Source organism: Lates calcarifer, linkage group LG5 (assembly GCF_001640805.2).
Source record: "Lates calcarifer isolate ASB-BC8 linkage group LG5, TLL_Latcal_v3, whole genome shotgun sequence".
NCBI classification, from domain to species: Eukaryota; Metazoa; Chordata; class Actinopteri; family Centropomidae; genus Lates; species Lates calcarifer.
In genome coordinates, this window is record NC_066837.1 from 2,417,500 (window position 1) to 2,440,120 (window position 22,621).

At 42.6% G+C, this 22,621-nt stretch overlaps 1 protein-coding gene across 3 annotated transcripts in view; it reads left to right on the forward strand.

Moving 5' to 3' along the window:
• Window positions 1-19,353, forward strand: part of LOC108880824 (slit homolog 1 protein) — a 58,567-nt gene extending 39,214 nt beyond the window's left edge. For 2 of the 3 annotated variants that reach the window (XM_018672543.2, XM_018672542.2), the window contains 20 exons: window positions 411-554; window positions 655-821; window positions 966-1,104; window positions 1,541-1,609; window positions 2,359-2,430; window positions 3,168-3,239; window positions 3,438-3,509; window positions 5,729-5,892; window positions 8,963-9,087; window positions 9,391-9,485; window positions 9,701-9,840; window positions 9,939-10,032; window positions 10,228-10,365; window positions 11,056-11,284; window positions 11,380-11,510; window positions 13,563-13,717; window positions 13,815-14,026; window positions 14,680-14,804; window positions 15,012-15,220; window positions 16,450-19,353. In XM_018672543.2, coding sequence (XP_018528059.1) covers window positions 411-554; window positions 655-821; window positions 966-1,104; window positions 1,541-1,609; window positions 2,359-2,430; window positions 3,168-3,239; window positions 3,438-3,509; window positions 5,729-5,892; window positions 8,963-9,087; window positions 9,391-9,485; window positions 9,701-9,840; window positions 9,939-10,032; window positions 10,228-10,365; window positions 11,056-11,284; window positions 11,380-11,510; window positions 13,563-13,717; window positions 13,815-14,026; window positions 14,680-14,804; window positions 15,012-15,220; window positions 16,450-16,721 — 2,824 coding nt within the window. In that variant the 3' untranslated portion in view covers window positions 16,722-19,353. The remainder of the gene's footprint in view (window positions 1-410; window positions 555-654; window positions 822-965; window positions 1,105-1,540; window positions 1,610-2,358; window positions 2,431-3,167; window positions 3,240-3,437; window positions 3,510-5,728; window positions 5,893-8,962; window positions 9,088-9,390; window positions 9,486-9,700; window positions 9,841-9,938; window positions 10,033-10,227; window positions 10,366-11,055; window positions 11,285-11,379; window positions 11,511-13,562; window positions 13,718-13,814; window positions 14,027-14,679; window positions 14,805-15,011; window positions 15,221-16,449) is intronic. The other variant, XM_018672544.2, reaches the window with a different exon arrangement.
• Window positions 19,354-22,621: the final 3,268 nt, after the last annotated feature.

A 22,621-nucleotide genomic window follows, 5' to 3' on the forward strand; every position in this document is an offset into this window, starting at 1 on the left:
ATCTTTTTTGTTTAACCAGAAACATCGCTATATGTCGCTACCAGACTCCATTGACAAGAACAGAAATTTTACTTTGCAGAACATGAGAGTTGCTAATCTACCGCTGCCTCCATCTGTTAGTTTGTTTGTGTAATTGTCTGACTTTCAGTGGTTGAATAAGTATTCAGATCCTTTACATCAGTAAAAGTACGACACAATGCACAAACAAACTAACCAGCTGAATCAGAGGTATTCCAGCAGCTCCTGTGTTCTGCTCTGTAAAATCGCTGTTTTTCTCAATGGAGTCTGGTAGTGAAATATAGAGATGTTTCTGGTCAAAATAAAAGGATTTTATTTGTTAATAAAAAGCTCTGTCTCTGTCTTCAATCAAATCTGATTATGTGTGTGTGATGGGTTTTATGTGTGTGTAGGATGCTGAGGAACAACAAGATCAGCTGCATCCACAACGGCAGCTTCACGGGTCTGACCAACGTCAGGCTGCTCTCCCTCTACGACAACCAGCTGAGCACCATCCTGCCCGGAGCCTTCGACACCCTGCCCAACCTGTCCACACTGTCAGTGATGCCTCTACAGATACAGAACAGACTGTGTGTGGTCTCTGCTGCTTCTCTGTCATCTTCTTTATCTCCTGCTCTTCATTTTTCAATCCGTCAGGAACCTCCTGGCCAATCCTTTTAACTGTGACTGCCGCCTGTCTTGGTTTGGGGCTTGGCTTCGGAGCAGACGAATTGTGACGGGGAATCCTCGCTGCCAGGGCCCCGCCTTCCTCCGAGAGATCCCGCTGCAGGACGTGGCCGTGCCCGACTTCCGCTGCGAGGATGGTACAATACACACACCCCAAAATAAACACAAATACACACGTCAGCAGCATTTTGATTTCCCATCATGCCTTTTTATAACCACATCAAGTAAAATATCAACTCTTCACATCAACGTTTTGAAATGTCATCTTCCTGTCTCCTCAGGCTCTGTGCTGGACGACAGCAGCTGTGCTCCGGGGCCTCAGTGTCCCAGCCAGTGCACCTGTATGGACACGGTGGTCCGCTGCAGCAACAAACACCTACAGGCTCTGCCCAAGGGGCTGCCCCGCAACGTCACCGAACTGTGAGTCTGACAGAGCAACTAAAGCAACAGTTTGCTGCTGCAGTGTAAGCCCTGAGACGTCATCGACGAAAGCTGAGATAATATCAGGAAATTAAGCCGTGCATTGGATATATTATACAGTAAAAGATGTAACAGTAATTATCTTATCAGAGATGTTTATCTTTCCTGATTAAAATGTTTTAATTATCTGTTTAGACTGTGCAGTCTAACACTGGATGTATTTGAAAAACTAATCATTAAGCTGATTGTTTTTCTGCAGTAACCAGACACTTTATGCAAATTAAGCTTTTCCTGTCATAAAGTGTCACGTTAATTTAATGTATTTTATTCAAGAGAAAGAAAATAAGGAATATTCTGACTTTGTAGAGACATGATAATGTGTGTGTCAGCGATGTATTATTCAGAAATGATAAATGTCTTTGTGTCGTCGTCTCAGGTATCTGGACGGAAACCAGTTCACCAGTGTTCCTAAAGAGTTAGCCACCTTCAAATACCTGCAGCTCGTGTAAGAGATTGTCTCATTCTGTTCACACACTACTGCTCTACTGCCTCTGCCAACATGTCTACATTCAGTACATCTTATTAGTATACAGTGCAGTCAGAAAGAATTTGGACCCTGACACATTTTGTTATTGATTTGAAATGAAACAAAAACGAGTGAAAGCACCAACACAGCAACGTAAAAATCAGTTAGAAACTTCTGGTTTAATCTCTACTGTGTTTCAACAGTGTGTCGTGTAAAATCTTCATATTAAAAGTAACTAAAACCACCAGATAAATGTAGTGGAGTAGAAAGTACAACATTTCCCTCTGAAATGTAGAGGAGTGGAGAACAGCTGTATACTGTTTATATATTTTATGTCTTTCCATCACCTGAGGAAGCAGCACAGCTCCAGTGTATTTATGAATAAATCCAGCAGGGGGAGCTGTGGACTTTCGGCTCAATCCAAAAGTCCTCAGTGTATATTCGTGTTATAACACACACACACACACACACACACACACACACACAGACACACAGAAACTTTCTCATGTGATCAGCTCAACTCACTGATGAGCAGCATGTACGATCATCTAAAGGGAAAATGTCTGGAGAGGAAGTGAAGTCAATGTGGAGAGACTGCATGAGTATGTGTATCTAATGGGACTGCTGCAGTATGTTGTGTGTGTGTGTGTGTGTGTGTGTGTGTGTGTGTGTGTGTGTGTGATTGTGTATGAGTGTGTTTTGATCAGAATTGACTTTTGCCTCCACAGAGATCTGAGCAACAATAAAATCAGCTCCCTGTCCGACGATTCCTTCTCCAACATGAGTCAGCTCACCACACTGTGAGTCCACACACACACACACACACACACACACACACAATGTCCTCGATCAAATGTTTGCCAGAAAGATGTCACTTCAGTAAGTCACTGGAGCATTAGAGTGTAGCTGAACACAGGCTCTACAGTTTGCTAGGCATGGATGTTAAGTTCAATTCAATAATGGTCAATACAGAAATACTGTATATAACCCTGCAAACAAGAGCTGCAGTTAAACAAGGGTCAGAAAGGTCAGCAATCCCTCTAATGGCCCCTGGAAATGAAAGTCCATGGCCATGTAACTTCTGAAATCAGAAATAACACATTCTTTGTGGCTAATTTTAGCCGGAGAGACAGATTAATATATATGTTATCAGCAACTTGTGCTTAAGCTAAGAACACAGCAACAATCATAATCTTTGTGTGTCTTTATTGAACAAACTCATCGAACACTCACGGTGCTGGTGGAAAAAAACAAGTGAATCCTTGGATTTAATTAACCTCCTCTGGCAGCAAATTCCTCAAATTAAATAGTCACCTGAGCAGTTTATTATGTTTATGATATATGGTATCATTGTCCATAAAAACATCAGGGTAGACATCACCTTTCTGTGTGTTATCATACGATGCAGTTATGGTGGAAAGTAAAATGCCTCCACAAAATATAGACGTACATGTAGGAGGAACATTGCATGAATATTTAGTTTTTTAACTGTCCTTCATGAGTACAAACCTAGATTTCTTTTTTCTTTTTGATTCAGGATCCTCAGTTACAACTCACTCCGCTGTATCCCTCCTCTGGCGCTGGGTGGTCTGCGCTCCCTCAGACTGCTGTAAGCTCACACAAACTCATGCACACTCACACGTCCTTGTGCATTTATCTTTGTGGGATGCGTTCCCTGAGTGCCTAACCCTAACCCTAAAACCAAGTCTTAACCATGAGCTGGTCCTCTGAATGAGACTCGCTGCCTGTCAGAGTCGGAGTTTTTCAGTTTGACTGTCTCTGACCCTCAGCTGTGTTCGTCTTTTAGCTCTCTCCATGGCAACGACATCTCGGAGCTGCAGCAGGGCATCTTCAGTGACGTGGCCTCCCTGTCTCACCTGTAAGCACTCATATATACATGTGGTGCACGCACGTACGTACATACATAACGACAGCAGTGGCCGTGTGTGTGTGTGTGATGGACGGTGGGGTCGGTCCTCGCTGACAGAATGAGGCCTGTGTGTGTGATGCATGTTCGTCCTCCTGCTTTTATGGCTCCAGTCAGGGAGAGTCCAGTTCACAGGGAGTGAGTGGTTTCAAGTGGCTGTCTGGTGGATTGAATTAGCTGGAAAGATCCATCGTTTCCCATGGCTATATTGATCTGAAGCCTGTGTGTGTGTGTGTCTGCATATACAGTATAATCATCTTCAGTCAAGCACGACCCATGTGAGTCAATGTGAAGATCTACAGTAAGTGCAGAGGGAGGAGGAGAGAGGGAGATGGATGGTGGAGGAGAGGAGGAATAAGGAGAGAGAGATGATGGCAGAGAGGAGGGAGGAGGAATTTTATTTTTGTCCTGTCAAGCATGACATCATCTCTGAAATAAGATCCTGCTGACTCTCGGTCTATCAGGAAAATGAATCGGGCTGTGAAATGATCTCATGTAACCGATTCTGGCACTAAAATTGACTCTTTGTTTTTTGCTCTCAAGGCTTCTCTCTGATGCTCTTTGTTGTTTGATTGTACAACAAACTGAGCACAGAAATTCAGCCTGTCATCGCTGCAACAATGGACTTTTTTTGTATTTGGTTGTGATTAAAAAAGACATGAATTGCTGGGTGTTATTACACCCATCACAGGAACAATGTGATGATCTAAAAATCTCTTTTTTTCTCCAGTAAGAGCTAAATACCACCTGCTCAGATAGATAAAGGTTTGGGAATATCTATCATGACTTTATAAGGACGTCTTGATAGTCCTGGTGATTATTCCTATAGCTTCTGATAATATTTTACTCCCTAAAGTAACTGAGACACTGAGACACGAAGAGTGCAGGGCATCAGATCACGTCTTTCAAACCAGTTATTGTGAGTGTGCCTTTGGTCCTGGGAGTGTCACTTTTTCACCACTGGAAAAGTCCAGTCTGACCTGAGAGTGATCCAGATGTGGAAACAGTTTTTCTCCTCATCGTTTGATCCAGTTTTGATCCCTTCAGAAGCAGTTTAATCGACTGAGCGCAACTGAACGTTCTCTCGTGACTATGAGACGTCCTGACCTTGTTCTGTGTGTGCGCGTTGTGTGATGAGTGATATTTGATCCCCCATTTGTCTCTGATAATCTCATCAAGTGCATTAATTGACCTGGTCTAAATGAATATCATTAGCTTCATGATCGGGTGAGTGTGAGTGTGTGAGCGGAGCTGTGAGGTCTGACAGCTCCACCTTGTGGCTTTGACAGTTAGTGCAGGTCAATTAACCTTCCATCTTTCCCTCTCTTCTCTGCTCTTTACCTTAATCTCCTTTTATCTCAGCCCTTTCCTTCTCCCATTTTCCTTCATTTTTGCTTTTCCTATGCCCTCTTTCTCTCTTTTCTCTTTCTCCTTCCCTTAAATACTCTCATTCCTCCCTCACTTCCTGCCCCTCTTTCTCCTTTCCCTCATTTTCTTCCTCCTCTCCTCTTTTTAAAATCTATTTGCACCAAAACCAAAACAAAGAGAAAACACAGGAAGACACAGGAACATGAAAAGTTGTCTGTACATTGTCACAGTCTGGAGATGACCAGTGAGCAGGATTTTAAAAAGTCAGATAAACTACGTGGAGTCACAAAAAGTCAATGTACATCACTAATTTGCAGCCCAGTTCATTTGCTTTGTGAAATGATCACCTGAAATCTTAATGAGTCAGATGAGTCTCCACTAAATAAAGATGGCAAACCATATCATTGAGCCACCTCTTAAAACGAGGAGATTGATTTCCATTCTCTCAGCCTCCTGCTCTCCATGCTGGTGACAGCTGTGGCTGGACGTATTATGTTTTCAGGTTTGACTGTCTTAAGGAAGGCCATGAGGGAATTTCTTCAAATTTGGCCCAAACGTTCAAGGATGAGTGTTCAAAGGTCAAGGTCTCTGTGACTTCACGTCTGTCCTATTTTAGTGAATGCGATATATCAGGAAGGTCTGGAGGGAATTTTAATTTTTATAAATCTGGACGAATTTCCGTCTTCCCCACCTTTTCAATTTCAATTCTTTTCTCCCATCTTTCCTTCCTTCTCCTCCTTTCTCCACAGATCCTCTCTCCTCTGTCTGTGAGCTGACTCTTCTTTATCTCTTCATTTCTTCAGTGCGATCGGAGCCAACCCTCTGTACTGTGACTGCCGTCTGCTCTGGTTGTCGGACTGGGTGAAGAGCGGCTACAAGGAGCCCGGCATCGCCCGCTGTGCCGGCCCCCGCGGCATGGAGGGCAAGCTGCTGCTCACCACACCCGCCGACAAGTTTCAGTGTCTGGGTAAGTTAACAGGAAGCACATCAACTCCTTGAGACTTTGCATGAAATAACAGCTCTACTCTCTTGCACTTTAGAAAGTGCTCTTTGTTCCTCAATTAAAATATTCAACTTTATTCATAAATCAAATTGACCTGACATGCTTTTTTAAAAACCTATTCATATAATACTAAAATCATCTGTGGTCTTCAGTGATTTGTGATGAATACAAAAGTTAATTGAGTATTTTAATCATGTGTGATTCTGTCATTTAATCTGTAAAATGATTTAAGAGCACAAAGCTTTTTTAGTCCGTGTGACCTTCATCAGGAGTCGAGCGCTTTCACTCCCACACACCTGTCACAGCTGGAGACACCACAGACTCTTTAACCGTGGAGTAAAAAAATACCTTAATGAAACATTTAACAAATTTTTCTGAAGATAGACATCTTCTGAGAATTCTGTTTCCTGCTTTTTTTGTTTTGTTTTGCTTTACGGGAGGAAAATGCACTATGGCAACAACAGAAGTAGATAAAGATAATAAGATAGTTTATTTTAAATATTTTTTCCTCAGGTTGTATTCTACTAGATTTGGTATTTGCTTTTATTTATTGATTTGTATTTATTTATCTGTCATCTAAAATCCCCTCACACAGGAGATCTGTTTCTGTCTTTGTGTCACACCATCCTCTTCATCAATCTTATGCAGATGATACGTGACTATATGTTCCAGAAAAACCTACATCTATTCAGTGTGTGAATGGATGAATGAGACACACATTGTAAAGCGCTTTGATGGTTGAAAGCGGTATATAAATGCAGTCTGTTTTTGGGCAGTTGTTGCTCGGGTGGTAGAGTGGGATGTCCGCTGATTGCAGGGTTGGTGGTTCAATCCCCAGCTCCTCCTGTCTATGTGATGAAGTGTCCTTGGGCAAGTCACTTGGAATAAAAGTGTCTGGCGAATGAGTGAATCTAAATTGATCTAATGTTTGATGCAGCTCGCTCTTTTGGTGAAGTACAGAGTGTTGTGCAGTCTGCTGCCTCAGCATTTTCCTCATCTGGACTACTGCAGTGTAATTTACGTTAGTATCAGTCTGAGCTCCCTCCACCTACTACAGCTGGTCTGCCTGAGTTAGAACTGTCACCTAGAAATATGAACACATTACCTTTTACACAAGCTCCCTGTTAGATTTCATATTGATTTTAAAATACTTCTGATTACCTTTAAAGCACTAAATGTCCTTGCTTCAAACTATATCTTTGATTTACTTCATCCTCATGTGCCTGTGCATCCTCTTAGATCTGTGGCCTGAGCTCGTTTTTTTTGAAAACTCTTCCTGTTGAGATCAGACAGGCTACATCTGTTGCATCCTTTTAAAGTTTTAAATCCCGTCCTAGCACATTATTCTATACTAAAAGATGTATGCATGCTCACTGATGCTTCTAACTTAATATTTAGCCTCCTGTGTTTGATGATCTAATTGTTTGCACAGTGCATTGTTTGTATCCACTTGCATTTGCTTTGTTTCCATTGTTTGCTTTCCTTCTTTTTCCTGTGACACACTTTACAAAGAAAAGAGCTGCACAAGCAAAGTTTGCTGTCACATTATTCTAAGTTTTCACTCGTGCTGCTATATCAGCCAGGCGTTAATCTGCAGTCAGCTCATTGTGTGACTTCTAAAACAATGAGCGGCACCGGTGACGATTTAACTGTGTGATAATACAAAGAACGATGTTTTATTCAGTGTTTTATTTTTGTGCTGAGGGATTTGCTTTCAGTCATTTTAAACTGCAAATTAAAAAGCTCAATTAATCCTACAGTAGATTAAAGTTGTGAAATAATAAAAGACAAAAAACATTTAGAGGAGTTAAATTTCTGTTTAAACATAACACCAGTGAAAAGCACACAGCCTAACATTGGCAAGTTTAAGGATTCGATCCCACTCTTTATGGTGTGAACTTTACATTAGTGACTTTTTTAACAAACCCAGTGTGCATTGGCAAAGGTGCTAATTGTTGTATTTTTAAACATCAAAACGTTCTAGCGCTGTAAAATTCATTGTGATCGCTCGCCGTGATTAATGTTTCCCCACATCTCACATGAAGCTTTTTGCAAACAGGATGAAGCGCCGCAGAGCTCCCACATGTTTTCACTATCAGTTGAAGTTAAACGTATCTCAGAGCGATTTTTTTAATTCATCTTCATGTTGTTTTGACACACAGAAGACAATGTCGCCTCCTCCTTGTTCATTTACAGTAAAACAAGTCAGACATCGACCTGGTGCACAGTCAAAATAACAGATTTCTTTTTTTGTGACTGACACCTGAATTGTTCTACTAATAGAAGTTGCTCCTGTATCAGGGAAGCTAATGTTCCTCGTGTTCACCTAGGAATAATAAGAATAACACGGTGACAGTGTACATTTTCATAGCTTCATTTTCATCCCAATTTTCTGCTCCCTTGCACCTTGAAATTCTATCAAATAACTGTTTTTTTTGTTGTGATTTTTTGTGTTTACTGAACGCCTGCCAATCTCCTTGGCATGTGATTGACACGTTCTTAAGATCGCTCTGTGAAGTGACTGACGTGCTATCAGTCAGAATCAGCCCTGTCTCAACCAGGTGTTGCCTTCAGGTTATGTAAAAAGCAAACATATAGACGAATGTCGTTACTGTCTGGGTTTTTTTCCCACAGCAGAGCACAATTAAATGTGAAAAGGAAAAAATGCGTGAAAACACAAATGAGTTTCAAATGATGTGCCTGAATAAAGACAACAATAAACATTTAAATTACAGAGAGATAAACAGTATTTTTAGAATCTAATTTTCACCCAGGTTTTTATATAATTGATTCATTTAATCCAGTTATAACGTCCTTTAATAATCCTAACAAACATAGATAAATCCACAGATTTAACGCCACACACTGGCTGTATTTACACAGTCAATAAAAATCTTGAAAATCAGAATATTTCTTGCTCCTGAGCTCAGATTTGAGCTGAGACAGTTTTCTGTCTTGTCTTGTTAATGATTTCTCTCTCTCTCTCTCTCTCTCTCTCTCTCTGTGGTGTGTGTGTGTGTGTGTGTGTTATCAGGTCCTGTGGAGGCATCTGTTCAGGCCAAATGTAGTCCATGCATGACCTCCCCCTGCCAGAACCAGGGCATCTGCCAAGTCCACGACACACAGTTGTACACCTGCACCTGCAAGGCTGGATTCACGGTATACCAGCTGAGTGTGTGTGTGTGTGTGTGTGTGTGTATGTTTATGTTGTGTGTGTGTGTGTGTTGCGTGCTGCAGAGAGGCTCGCGTGATCTAGTCACCTTGCACACACACAACAATCCATTTCCACACCAGAATCTGCACGTTTAAAACCACTGATCCAGTATTTTCTGTGTGTTCGCGTGTGATATACATCTGCCTCTGATAATCCCATCAAATTACTCAGTGGATCTGATCTAATGTTGCACGCCTGTCAAAAATATGCTGCGTGTTTTGACGAGCTCTGTGTGTGTGATATTTCAGGGTAAACACTGTGAGACTCCGGTTGATGCTTGTGTCAGTAATCCCTGCACCAACGGAGGAACCTGCCTGAGCGACGAACAGACCAGAGGCTTCAGGTGACGAGTCCTAAACCCTAAAAAACAACCAGTAGATAAAATCAGATTATACCAGCCTCTAACAACAACACAGCTGACATGCTAACCTGCTGCTACCTATTAGTGCACAGTAGGCATGCTGCATAGACTCATACAGACGTGCAGGTATTTGTGAATGTAGCGAGTAGTATCCGGAGTTTTTCATCGTTGTTGTTCCTCTGTTTTTATTCATCCAGCTGTGCGTGTGCGTTTGGTTTCCACGGCACTTTCTGCGAGGTGAACGTGGATGACTGTCAGGACCACGGATGTGAGAACGGCGCCACCTGTGTGGATGGAGTTGGCAACTACACCTGCTTGTGTCCTCTGAACTACGCAGGTACGACACCGGCGTCTGCTTCCTCCTTCCTCCTTCCTGAATTTAAAAATATAAATTATAAACAAACTGTTTTTGACTTTGTCTCCTCTCGTTCACAGGTCTGTTTTGTGAAGAAGAGGAAAGTGTGTGTTCTCCAGGCAGAAACCCCTGTCAGCATCAGTCTACCTGCATCAGCACACCCACCGGCCCCAGGTGACAACACACACACAAACACACACCTCTCACTTTATCACTGCGAGGCTCAGCAAAGTTTCAGATCCCAGATGAGATTAAAAATACAGACACATGTAGATAAACATACACAAAGGTACATTTTGCTGAGATCTGTGTTGACTCCCCAAAATCCTACACCATGTGTCAAGCAGTATGTGTGTGTGTGTGTTCCAGGTGTGTGTGTATCCCAGGTTGGGTGGGGCCAGACTGCGGTATAGATTACAATGAGTGTGTGGATCATCGCTGTCAGAACGGAGCTCAGTGTGTCGACCATCTGGACGGCTACACCTGCGTCTGTCCACAGGGATACAGGTAACACTAGGAAAACCGGGAATTACAGGAACACTAGGAACAGAAGGGACATTGTGGATACTGTACCTGGAAAAACTGGCAATTAGAAACACAGTTTCCTTTTATCAAGGTTTCTGCAGGTCCTTGAAAAGTCTTAAATTCAGTTTTATAAATACAAAGCCTTAAAAGTCATTAAGCAGTTTTATATTTTTGCCACAAACATTTTATCTTCTGTGTGAAAATCCACATTTCTAATGTTACAAATCTCTAAACCTCAATCATTTTATTTTTACTTTGTACTTGCACTTACCTGCAGAATACACATGAACCTAACGCACTCTAAAAACCATTTTCCTATTTAGACATATATACTACTTAGCTTTTACACTTACCTGCAATGCTTGAATAAGAAAACAACAATTTACCCAAAAATCTGTCTTAAATTTGGTTAAAGATTATCTTAAAAAGCAGTAAATTTGCTTAAAATAACACTTCAGATTCATTTTGATAGGTGCACTGGTCTGTAACAGGGAGAATGGAGCCTCTGTCACTCTGCTCCTGAACACCTGTTATTGCTCTTTGTAGCTTTGGCGAGCAGGTACGATCGATCTCCCTCTGACTGAGTGGTAGTCAGCGGCTTAAACTGCTGGAATCAGACCCAGCAAGTTCAAGAAAAATGCTTTTGTTTCTTTGTTTCTTTTTCGTCATCAGTGGAGAGTTTTGTGAGGTGGCCCTTAATCCCCCGTCACCCTGCCAGCTGGCTCGGTGTCAGAACGGTGCCCCCTGCGTGGAGAAGACGGGCGCCGCGCTGTGTCAGTGTCTGCCGGGCTTCGAGGGTCAGAGCTGCGAGAAGCTGGTCAGCGTCAACTTCGTCGACAGAGACTCTTATGTTCAGCTTCAAGACGTCAAGAACTGGCCTCAAGCCAACATCACGCTGCAGGTGAGGACAGAGACATCATACTGCATGTGGCACTCAGAGACTCAGATACAAACACACACGTGCTTTGATTGGTGTGTTTTGTGTGTGTGCTTCAGGTGTCAACAGCAGAGGACAACGGTATCCTGCTCTATAACGGAGACGACGAGCCAATCGCTGTGGAGCTCCACCGGGGTCATGTGAGGGTCACCTACGATCCTGGGAACCAACCTGCCACCGCTATTTACAGGTAGACACACACACACACACGCAGATAGTACGCAGCAGTGGCTGATGGGTCATTTCTGTAGATAGTGCTCATTGTTTTTGATTTTCACTGAAACATACGATGATTTTCTGAAAAAAGCAGGTCGTTTCTGCTCATCCACATGTTGAATTTTGTGCTGTAAAGCAAAACCGGTCACCAGTTTACTGTAAACTCTCTCTCCCTCTTACAACAAAGAAAGTCAGGTAATGCCTGGAGAAACAAAGAGAAGTTAGGATGTGAAATTAGATTTTTAGTCACATTTTGTCATTAGTTACATATTAATCTGCTTTTCAGCCATTTTAAATAAACACAAACAGAGTACAAGCAGGTAGCTCACATGCACCAGGTGAGAAGTTGTATAATTTTGCTTCTTTGAGGTAAAATTCCTCCTGTTTTATTTCTAGCAGAGATTGTTAGAGCTGTATTTTTCTGTGTGGGGGTCTTGGGGGACACCTGCTGAACCTGACCACGTTTAACATCATTAAACCACGAGACTCCAGCCGGCAGCCGCGGATTGATTAGCGAGTTCTCATCGTCGGATTTTGAAAGCTGAGTGTTAATTGAACCGAGCGATCCGCCGGACTCCCGTCAGGCCCTCGGCAGCCTCTCTCCGCTCGCTGTAGCCCGGCAACGTGGCTCGGAGCGTGTTGGTGCATGATCTGAGCTGTTGCTCAGAGAGAATCCTGCAGCGTTTGGGAACGTGGACAGATGACATCGGGCTGTGTGGGTATGCTGGTTTAATCACCGATGCAGCCGGAGGACACTTTAAGCTGAGTGTCCACTTGATCAGGTGTCGAGTGCTTAAATGTTTGGATGGTTCACTGGTGAGGAGGAGGAGGAGGAGGAGGAGGAGGAGGAGGCTCGGCCAGCCACACACAAACACACACACATGCACACACACACACACTCTGAGGCTATTTGTGTGATGAGCAGCTGCAAATATGAGGAGACTGGGATCATGGCAAATCACCTGCTGAAAAAAAGATGCAGAGAACGGTGAGGGAGCAAAAAAGATTAACGAAGAAGTGACAAAAATTAGAAATGTAAAGAGCGTGATAGAGGAAAGATGGTCAGTGTTTGAGAGCACTTAATGCAATATTGTAACAGTTGTCAACAGAAGGAAGTTGGTGGGGATGTTTATCACACTGTTTTATCGAAGTAACGGGGTCACTGTTTTATAAGGCTCCATGTAATGTGACATGGTTGCTGGTCGTGCAGAAAACACTGAAGATTAACTCCCAGCTCTGCCGCATTCACACTCGTTTAGTTCATTGTTTTGCCTCCAAACCTGAAGATTAACCAGTGTAGACATGTTTCTCAGGAGTCAGCGGATACCACACTAATGCTACAAGGGAAGTAAGTATTAACTGATAAATAACTGCACACAGGAAATGTGGAGCAAAAGAGAGAGGCTGGACGTGCATGGATTATTTCTGCACTCTAGTCGTTTTGATCAGTTGTGTTTGCAGTCTAATAATTATCTAATAAACTGATACCTTGGTCGTAGGAATAGAAGTTTTTCTACAAAGCTGCTTTTTATTTAACAGAAAACACAGTCTGAAACTAGGATTTAAATCAAGAACAAACCAAGATAAGACCAAACATTTTCCTGCTCTCAATGCTGCAGGCACATTTTTGTTGATACCAAAAAAAGCATTGAAGTGTGATTTGATCCCCTGCTCCTCCTGTCCATTTGTCAAAGTGTCGCTGGGGAAGACAACAAACCCCAAATTGCTCCTGATGGTCAGACCAGCATCTTGCCATTGGTGAGAGAGTGTGTGTCTGAATTGGAGAATGACGGGCAAATTGTAAAGTGCAGTAGATAAAAGTGCTGTCTGGATGTAGCTATTTATATAAATGAAGCCATTTACCATCTGCCATTTTAGTTTAAGGTTGTGTTATTGCCTTTATGTTGTTTGTCTGTGGGTGAGCGCTGTGACGTGACGGGTGTTTGGTTTACAGCTGCATCCAAGTTGAACATGGAGCCACAGTGTGCATCAGCAAAACAGCTAAAGAAACTCTTTCTGCACGCAGCACTGAGACAGTGAACGACGGGCGTTTCCACACAGTGGAGCTGGTGACCTTTAACCGGATGGTGAACCTGTCCGTGGACGGAGGAGAGCCGACGACTCTGGACAGTCAGGGCCGGAGCCAGCTGGCGACAGGGGAGGCCCCTCTGTATGTGGGAGGTAAGAGCAGAAGTGGAGGGTAAATACACCTGAACTCAGACACTAAGCTTTCTAATTATGGACCAGAGGTGTCAAAAAGATCTCTCTGTCTGTGCAGGTATGCCAGAGGAGGTGATGCCGGCCTCCCTGGCTCTCTCCTCTCAGACCCTCAACGTGTCCAGTTTCCACGGCTGCATCAGGAATCTTTACATCAACCACGAGCTGCAGGATTTCACCCGCAGCCACATGAAGCCCGGGGTGGTGCCGGGCTGCCAGGCCTGCCGCAAACTCTACTGCCTCCACGGCGTCTGCCAACCCAATGCTGCACAGGTAAGAGACACAACCAACTTCCACTCACTTCACTTTATTAGGAACACCATAATAACACTGGGTAGTTCCTCCCTTTGCTCTCAAAACAGCCTCAGTTTTTCGTTTCATGGATTCTACAAGATGCTGGAAGTTTTGATGACCCTGCACCCACCGCAGCCTCGGATTTCTCCTGTTGGTGGTCTTCTCCTATTGTGGTCCATCTGCCTCAAGGAGCCATACAATTTTCTGTTTCAATTTAAAACCACTTCAGGCATTTTCTATATTAATTTTTTTCTGTTACGGTCTCATTTTGAGATAATTTAGTTTTTGTCTAGATTGTCCCTGAAGTTGCACTCAATGTCAAAATCTGTCCCTGTTTCTCTTCGTCTGAGTGTTTCAATAGTTGAGGTCTCTCTGATGATTAATAATGTAGTGAAGAACACTTGAATATAATTTTATTTTATATAGGATGTCATATCAAGCAAGCACAGCATTGTAGTTCTCAAGGGCTCTCCAAAACTTTTCAGGGACACAAAATAATGGAGGCAGAAGAGAAGTTTCATGTTTTACATACATAGGCCTACACATATATATATATATATATGTTACTTTGGTATAAAATGTATTGTACTCTCTCAACATGAAGTGGTAAACATATCCTCATCGTGTCATAGGGTCCCCAGTGTCACTGTCAGACAGGTTGGACAGGACAACACTGTGACCAGCCAATAACAGGAGCCCTTACTGGAGTGGATGTTGTCACCACGGCAACCGGTGTGTCTCCGTGTGAAGGCAGCAAGTGAGTGTGGTTTGTTCTGGCATTTAAAGACATTTCAGATGTTGCACCAATCACGCACTTTACGTTGAAATTTGTCCTCTTTACAAATGTCACTCCACATTATAGCGACGCAGAGTAAAAGGGTTAATGTGACATTTAGAAATCCTTTTTACCGTCAGGTTTCTGTCCTCCCTCACTGCCTTCGCTCTGTTTTTTTTTTTCGTCCAGGTGTGTGAAAGGTGTGTGCGTGGTGCTGGATGCGCAGACGTACCGCTGCGACTGCGAGGAGGGATACCGTGGCGCGCTGTGTAACCTGCAGGGGGAGCCGGCGGGGTCCTGCCAGGGCCTGCAGTGTCTGCACGGCCAGTGTCGGGAGACGGAGGAGGGAGAGCGCTGCATCTGTGAGCAGGGATACACCGGAGAGAGCTGTGATATAGGTGAGGAAGCTCGCTAACGCCTGAGCATGATATACACCGATCAGCCATAACATCATGACCACTGGTGGATGAAGTGAATAACATCGGTCATCTCGTTCTAACACAAAGTTCTGCTGAGGAACCTTTGGTCCTGACATTCATCTGGACGTTACTTTGTCACATATGACCCACCTAAATATTATCACACACCCCTCCAATGGCAACAACACTCAGACTGACTCCTGGCATGTGAAGAAAGTAAACTGATAGGTGCAGGTCTTCCTGTCAGGGCCTCATCAGGCGCCCTAAAAGCAGAAAGCACATTTTCATTGCCTATAATTGAGCTGTCAAGTCTGATCCCAGAATTAGTGCCGTCCACAGGAACACATTCATATTCATGCATTAGATATTTGTTTTACGTCACATTCATGCCAGAAACATTTGAAACTTGCTTGAAAATGAAAACGTGCCAAATGCAGGAGTTGGTGTCATCGAACAACCGGTAATGAATCTGTATTTTGGAATTAAAAAGTTAAAGAAAAGTATTTGATATTTTTTTGATTTTCCCATTTTGAGGACATTTTACTTTTTCACTGCTGTTTACACATCAAACTGTATCATTTGTTAAAACAGTGGAAAATGCTGCTTTGTCATAAACTGATGTCAAACTGGTTTTTAATCAAAATCTGACAAGTTGTTTCACCATAATCACAAAAGATTTTCATTTTTTTAGGAACTGTGATGAAGGGTCTGTCTCTGGAAAGAGCTTTCAGTTTTAAGATGATTAGTTAATAACAAAAACTAAACACATTTGAGTCTCATTTTTTGTCATGTATTTTTAATTATAAATGTCGGCATGTTCATAGTTTGTCTCAGCTGGTTTTTCTGCCTCTTCTTTCTAAGATTGTAGATTAATTTACTCCATGAATCTGTCTCCTTGAAGAACTGGTAATGTCAGATAACATTGTTAATAATAGCGTGACAGGTTAAGTAGCTAAATTAACTTCTGAACAAAACAGTAATTAGTTCTGTAATTTGTCCATCTTTAATATTATCATTTATTGACAAGAAACGCAACACATTTAGTTTAGTTAATTAATTAATAGCTCTCATTTCAAAGATGGTTTTGTATTTAATTTTAGTCTCACTTAAACTAGGCTGTCAGAAAGTACTTTTCATCCTAGTTTTCTTGACAAAATGAAGATGATTGGCCCTTTAACTCCTGAGGTCTCGTGTGTTTCCGTCCTCAGAGTCCCCGTGTCGAGGTGAGCCGGTGAGAGACTACCACCGGCTGCAGCGCGGCACCGTCCTCTGCCAGACCTCCAAACCTTTCTCCTGGGTCGAATGCCAGGGTCGGTGCCAGGCGGGGACCGAGCCGGGTGTCGCTGCCGCCGCCGCCGCGCCCTGCTGCGCTCCCCTGAGGGTCAGACGCCGGCGGCTCACCTTCGAATGCGACGACGGGACCTCGTTTACGCAGGACGTGGAGAAGCCTGTGGAATGTGGCTGCAAGGAGTGTGTGTAGTGCTGCGGATGTAATGGTGCGCACATATACACACAGTCACACACACACACACACACACACACACCAAGCTAAAGAGGTACACACACTGTAGGGATCCTATCACTGATAAACAGACATTCTCGGTGTTTGTTTTGTGTGTTTTTTGCGCACAGACGCAGTTTTGTAACATAAGACAGTTCTTCCCTCTCGAGACATGAAATCAACGAGTCAACCTCATCGTCATCTTCCTCTTCTTCACCTGCTGCGGGGACACCTGCGCGCTAACTACCTAACTCCAGCTCATTCTTAATACTCGTGTGTTGAAAAGCCTCCATATGCCTTCTCGTACGTGTCTCTGATGTGTGGCTGGTTAAGTGCTGCTCTTCATTCCCTCACGGTCGCAGGAAACAAAGGTACTAAGTCTCAAGTCGCTTGTGAAGCAAAAGGTTTCACAGGTAAATCTGACACTCTCTCAGACAAAGTTCACGCAGACCTGACTCCTCCTATTTCTACTACACTGATAAGGGATTAAGCATCAAGTCCTCAGTTTGTTCTTCCAGTTGTGATTGAAGTACAGGTGCGTGGAAAGTTCCCTGTCCAAATAAATGTAATTAAAAAAACCGATAAGCTGAACAGGCCTTTAAAGACGAGTCAGGTTACATTTAAAGGTAAGATGCTCATTTCATAACATTTTGGAATATCGTGCACCTCGCTGGCAGCAAAACCTGCGGTAACGCTTCAGCTATTTAAAATCTGAAATATAATCCAGGTGGAGTCTGTTAACGTCTGCGATCCACAACGTTCAAATCATCACATCTGCTGCTGTCAGTTGACAAATACTTTGTTTAATATTCATAAATAAAAATGGACGCTGTCGTCTCGTTCCACTTCCTCTAACATGACATGAGCACAGCCGAAAGGTCAGAGGTGACGGAGTTCACGGGGGACAGCAGAAGGGGTTGTGACACGTTCCCATCGCTGCTCACCAGACGCCCTTTCTCCCAGTGTAGACGGGTGGGTGGGGGCGGTGTGTTTGTTCTTGTCCTTCTATCTTTGTGAGGACTGTTTTAGTAACCTTCAGAGGGAGGTCATGTTTTTTTAAAAGAGCTGGTTTAGGGAATTAGGTTAAAGTTGGGGCTGGGGATTAAGCCTCACTACTTTTTCAGTACTGATCAAAATGTGTTTCCAGCGCTGGAATGTTAGCATGCTAACCACCTAGCCGTTACTCTGCTGGTCCGTCTCGTTACTTTCCGATAGTGACTCACTGTAGCGTCGAGTTCTATTTTTAAATGCACATTATTGAGTATTAGCGGTTTGGTTGAACGTGTGATTTTCCTACACTTTAAGACATCCATTGGTTTCCTTTCATTTCTGTAGAATATGAAAAAGTTTGGGCAGACAACCGGAGCTTGTTTGAGTTAAGTAACGTGAACATGAACATTAATTTTGTCAAACTTTATGCAGTTTAAGAGCAAACTGATTTGAATATCCTGCACTGTATTACTTCTAGTGTCACAAAGATTATTTTTATTTACTTTGTTGAGTAATTGTTTGCCCATGAAATGTCAGAAAATAGAAGAAAAATCTGAGATTTGAGTTTGATTTCATATAAGAAGCATCAAATCTTCACATCTGAGGAGCTGAAACCAGCAAATATTTAGCATTTCAGCTTTAAAAAATAAATATTAGATTATCAAAAAGCTCTAATTACCTCACAGCAATCATGTAAGTTTGACCAAAATAAATGTAAACAAGCAAAGAAGCAAATTTCAGGACTCTGCTAATGGATTTTTATGTTGCACAGAAAGAATAGAAACCACTGAGTGTCTGAAACGGTAAACGGTAAATGGTTTGTTAAATTAAGAAAGTTTGTTTATATTCCTCAAAATAAGAAGGGTTAAGGTCACAGGCTGCAGAACGTATGATGTGAATGAAGGTCCTCACAAGTATAGAAGTACAGAAATGTGTGTGTGTGGTTGTGTGTGTCATTGTAAGACGCCGTCCCCCGATAATGAGCCTCATTATACGACGATGCAGCAACGTTTGTTCCGATCAAACTGCTTCCTCTCCCCGTTTGTCAGAAGAGCCAGTGAACGCATCACACACAAATTGCCACACAGAAAATGTAGCTTTTATATATGATGACATGTAATTTATATGGATGTGAAACTAAAATAAAAGGTGTGTAATATTAAGTTTTAACATGTTTTTATTTGTTTTATTTTTGAGGTGTTTTTTTTCCATAAAGGCCGAGTTGTGTCATAAATCAGAATTAAACTAATGTAGCTTTTATTATTATTATTATAACTGCAATACATCTACACACAGTAGCAGCCTAACAGATTGTAATATATATTATAAGCTTATAATGCGATTTTTTGATTTTGTCATAGTATTTTTATATGTTGAAGATGATGTTGTCTCTGTATCATCTGTAGACTGTAGAGAAATCTTTGTTTTCAGTTGCCAGAAAAAAAAAAAAAACAGAAAAAGTTTCCAAACCAACTGTGCATCATTCATAGAAATTTTACAACAACAAAAAAAAAGAAAAAATATCAGATAGTGTTTCGGTTCATGATGTCTCGCCTGAGTGGAGACGACAAGTAGTGCTTCTTTTTCCTATTTATTTAAATAAAGAGCTGTTTCTCCTTCATTGTTTTTCTACATTTCTTTCTTTCCTTCTCTTCAACCTTGACACTGGCTCTGGTTTTTCCTGTTGTTGTTACTCTGACCTTTGACCTCATTGTGTCACGGCTGTCTGGCGTCCAGGCTGAGTCGATGGGCGATGGCAGCTCATGGAGAAGGAGCGAGAGAGAGAGAGAAAGGGGGGTAGATGGAGTGATGGAGGAGGACGGAGGGTCAGTTTTGAGAAGCTAGTGTGGAGGTGGTGAGAGCAGAGAAAGATGGAGGACGAGGTAAAGAAAGGATGGAGGGGAAAAAAGAAGGAGAGAAAAGAGGGATGTCCCACTGGGAGAGGGGGCAGCGCTCGGAGACTGAAGCCGTTTAATGAAACAGTGATTTATGCGTCCCCTCGTAACCATAAAACATAATGTATACCCCCATCGGCTTTGACAGAGCCCCTCCTCCTCCGACACACACACAGAAACACACACCCTCTCCAGTGAAAGCTGCTGCATCCCTCCACCCCGCTGCACCTCCACCTCTGCAACCCATCCAGCCGGCCTCCCACCACCCCCTCAACCTTTCTTCACCGCCATCTTTACCCCTTCCCCCCGCTCTCCTCTCCTCTCTGTCTGTCTCTCTGTGTCTTTAAAGCAGGATAAAATCACGGCAGCAGCACCTTCCCAACCCCCAATTCCAATAAAGCCTCCACATCTTCTCACACTGACGATCTGCTGCACACAAAGAACAAAAAAATATAAAATACACACTGCAGTGCGAAGATGGCAGGCTGATTGATCATATACTGAATAACTGAGGTGTTTGTCTCTAAACTGTAAATAAAAACAGTACGTCCAATTTGGAGGAAGGAAAAAAAACACATCAGCAGCCGGCGTCTGCACAAAATATGGACAATTAATTCAGTTATTCTGTGAGAGAGGGGTTTATGTGTGGCAAACTTAGAAGAGAGGAAGGAATGTATTGAATCTCTGAGGGGAAATTGGTTCATTAAATCAGAAAAAGAACGGATATATATCTGACCCACACTGAGGAGAACAGACGGTCACTAATAAAACCTACACTGTGCACTGACGATGTGTATATTTGTTCTGGTCTCTGCAGTAAAGCTTCAAAATGCAGCAATCAAATCTCAAACTCTGCACATACACACTGTATTCACATAAACCAGGAGACTATTAAAATTTATTCTCCACTGAGATGAAAAAAAAACTATAAACTGTATAAAAGTCTGACCCTTTAAACACATAAATACAGCAAACAGTCTGAAAACAAACAAACAGCTCCAGTGCTGGTGCTGGTGCCCCCTATCAATAACATGTCACTAATGAACATATTGATTATCTGTATCAGTCCTGGTCAAGCTCGTGTTCAGTGAACAAACAAAAAACATTTGTAAAAATGAAGAGATGCTGCAAAATGTTCTTTATACTGAGCGTGAAAGTTCATTAACTCATTCTTTCATACTGTGGATCGATGCATTTTCTTTCACTCCAGCCACGAGTTTCAGCAAACTCAACCTCCACTTACTAGCTTTAATCTTCCTGAGCTTTCAGCTGCTTTTGGCCATTTCCTGATAAATGAGTGAAGATAACTTTGTCTTTGATCGTTGCTTATTTAAACGCACCAGCTTCTATTGTTTAAAGAATTTATTTATTTGAGTTTTGGAATTTGTCTTTTTAGGTTTAAGTTGATTCTCTGAGCCCTGAGTTTGAGGTCCTGATGGCAGCTGACTGTTCAGGTTGAGGTTACGATCTGCTGGATGTTGATTCCACCTGAGAGCAGCAGGGGGCAGTAAGTTTTACACACCTGCAGAGAGGGTGGATTACCTGTGCACAACACACACTCACACACACATCTGCCACTACGACTGCAGCTGTTTCCTTTTCCATTTCTCATCTGCTTCTTCACTTCTTTTGCATTCCCTCCTTCTCCTCCTCATCCTTCTGCTGTCCTTGCCCTTTTGCTCTCCTCTCTTATTTCTTCTCCTCGTCGTTCACATCATCCCTCCATCCTCTCTCCTCCTCATCACCTCTGTCTATCTATAACTCCACCCCCCTCTTTTTCTCTCACTCTTACTCTCTCTTTTTGATTTTTCTCCTCTCTGTCTTTCCTTTTTCTTTTCCTACATCCACCTCCTCAACTTTTATTTTTCGCTCCCACACTTTTTGCAGTTTTCTCTCCTCTTTTCCTCTGTTCTCATTTCCTTTCTTTTCTTTTCTCGTTTACACTCCTGTGATTTCATATCCTCCTTTATTTCTACCCTTCATTTCTTTTACTTTCCTCATCTTTTCTTTGTATCCATTTTATCCAATCCTACTCTTTTCTTTCTTCTCCTTCTCCTTCGTAGTTCAGTCCCTCCCTCCTTCTTCTCTTTTATTTTTATTCATCCCATTTTCTTACCTCTCCTCTTTCTGCCTCTCCAGCCTTTTTCTCTTGCTCATCACTTACTTTTCTTTGTTCATCTCACCTCCTCTATCACCTTCTTCTTCTTTATTCACACCCCTCCTTCCCTCTTCCTCCTCTCTTTCTCCTCCTCTCCATCACCTTTCTTTCACCCATATCTCCTTTGTTCATCTTTTTCCTCCTGTCATCCTTTCTCCTCCACCATCCTCTTCTTTGTTCACTCCCCTCCTCCTCCTCCTCCTCCTCCTCCTCCACCTTTTCCTCCCCCATTCACACTCTCTCTTTCTTTTTTCCTCCTCTCCTCCTCGTCCTCTCGTTCAGGTTTTTTTTGCCGTAGAGCAGATGTCCTTTTATTGATATGATCATGGTTAGTGGTCTCCAGGTGCTCATTGGATCCACAGTATAACCTCCTGAAGCCAGCGGCCCGAAACACACACACACACACACACACACCCTGAGGCTACTGTATCTCTGTGAGCAGCAAGACAGGAAAAGAAAGGGAAGAAGAGAGGATGAAGGAGAGGGGAGGTGGAGGTTGGGATGAAGGTCCCACAAAAATAATAATAATAAAAAAGATGAGATGAAAAGAGGAAAGAAGGAAGGAGGAGAGAAGAAGTTAGGAAAGGAGGTTGGGGGATGAGTGCCAGAGAAAAAGAGAGATGCGGGGGGAAGGGGTTTGAGACTGCCGGAGGCAAACTGAATATTTCAGGCAATTGCCAAAAGAAGTCTAAACTACCAAGGTGACCTGGGAGGAGTTCCTGTTCGAGAAAAAGGAAAGAAAGAGAATAAGAGTATAAAAAAAGAGGTTGCCTTCAGTCCCCTATAGAACAGGGTTTCAATCATTTTCAATTAGGTTTGACCTTGTTGAACATTTG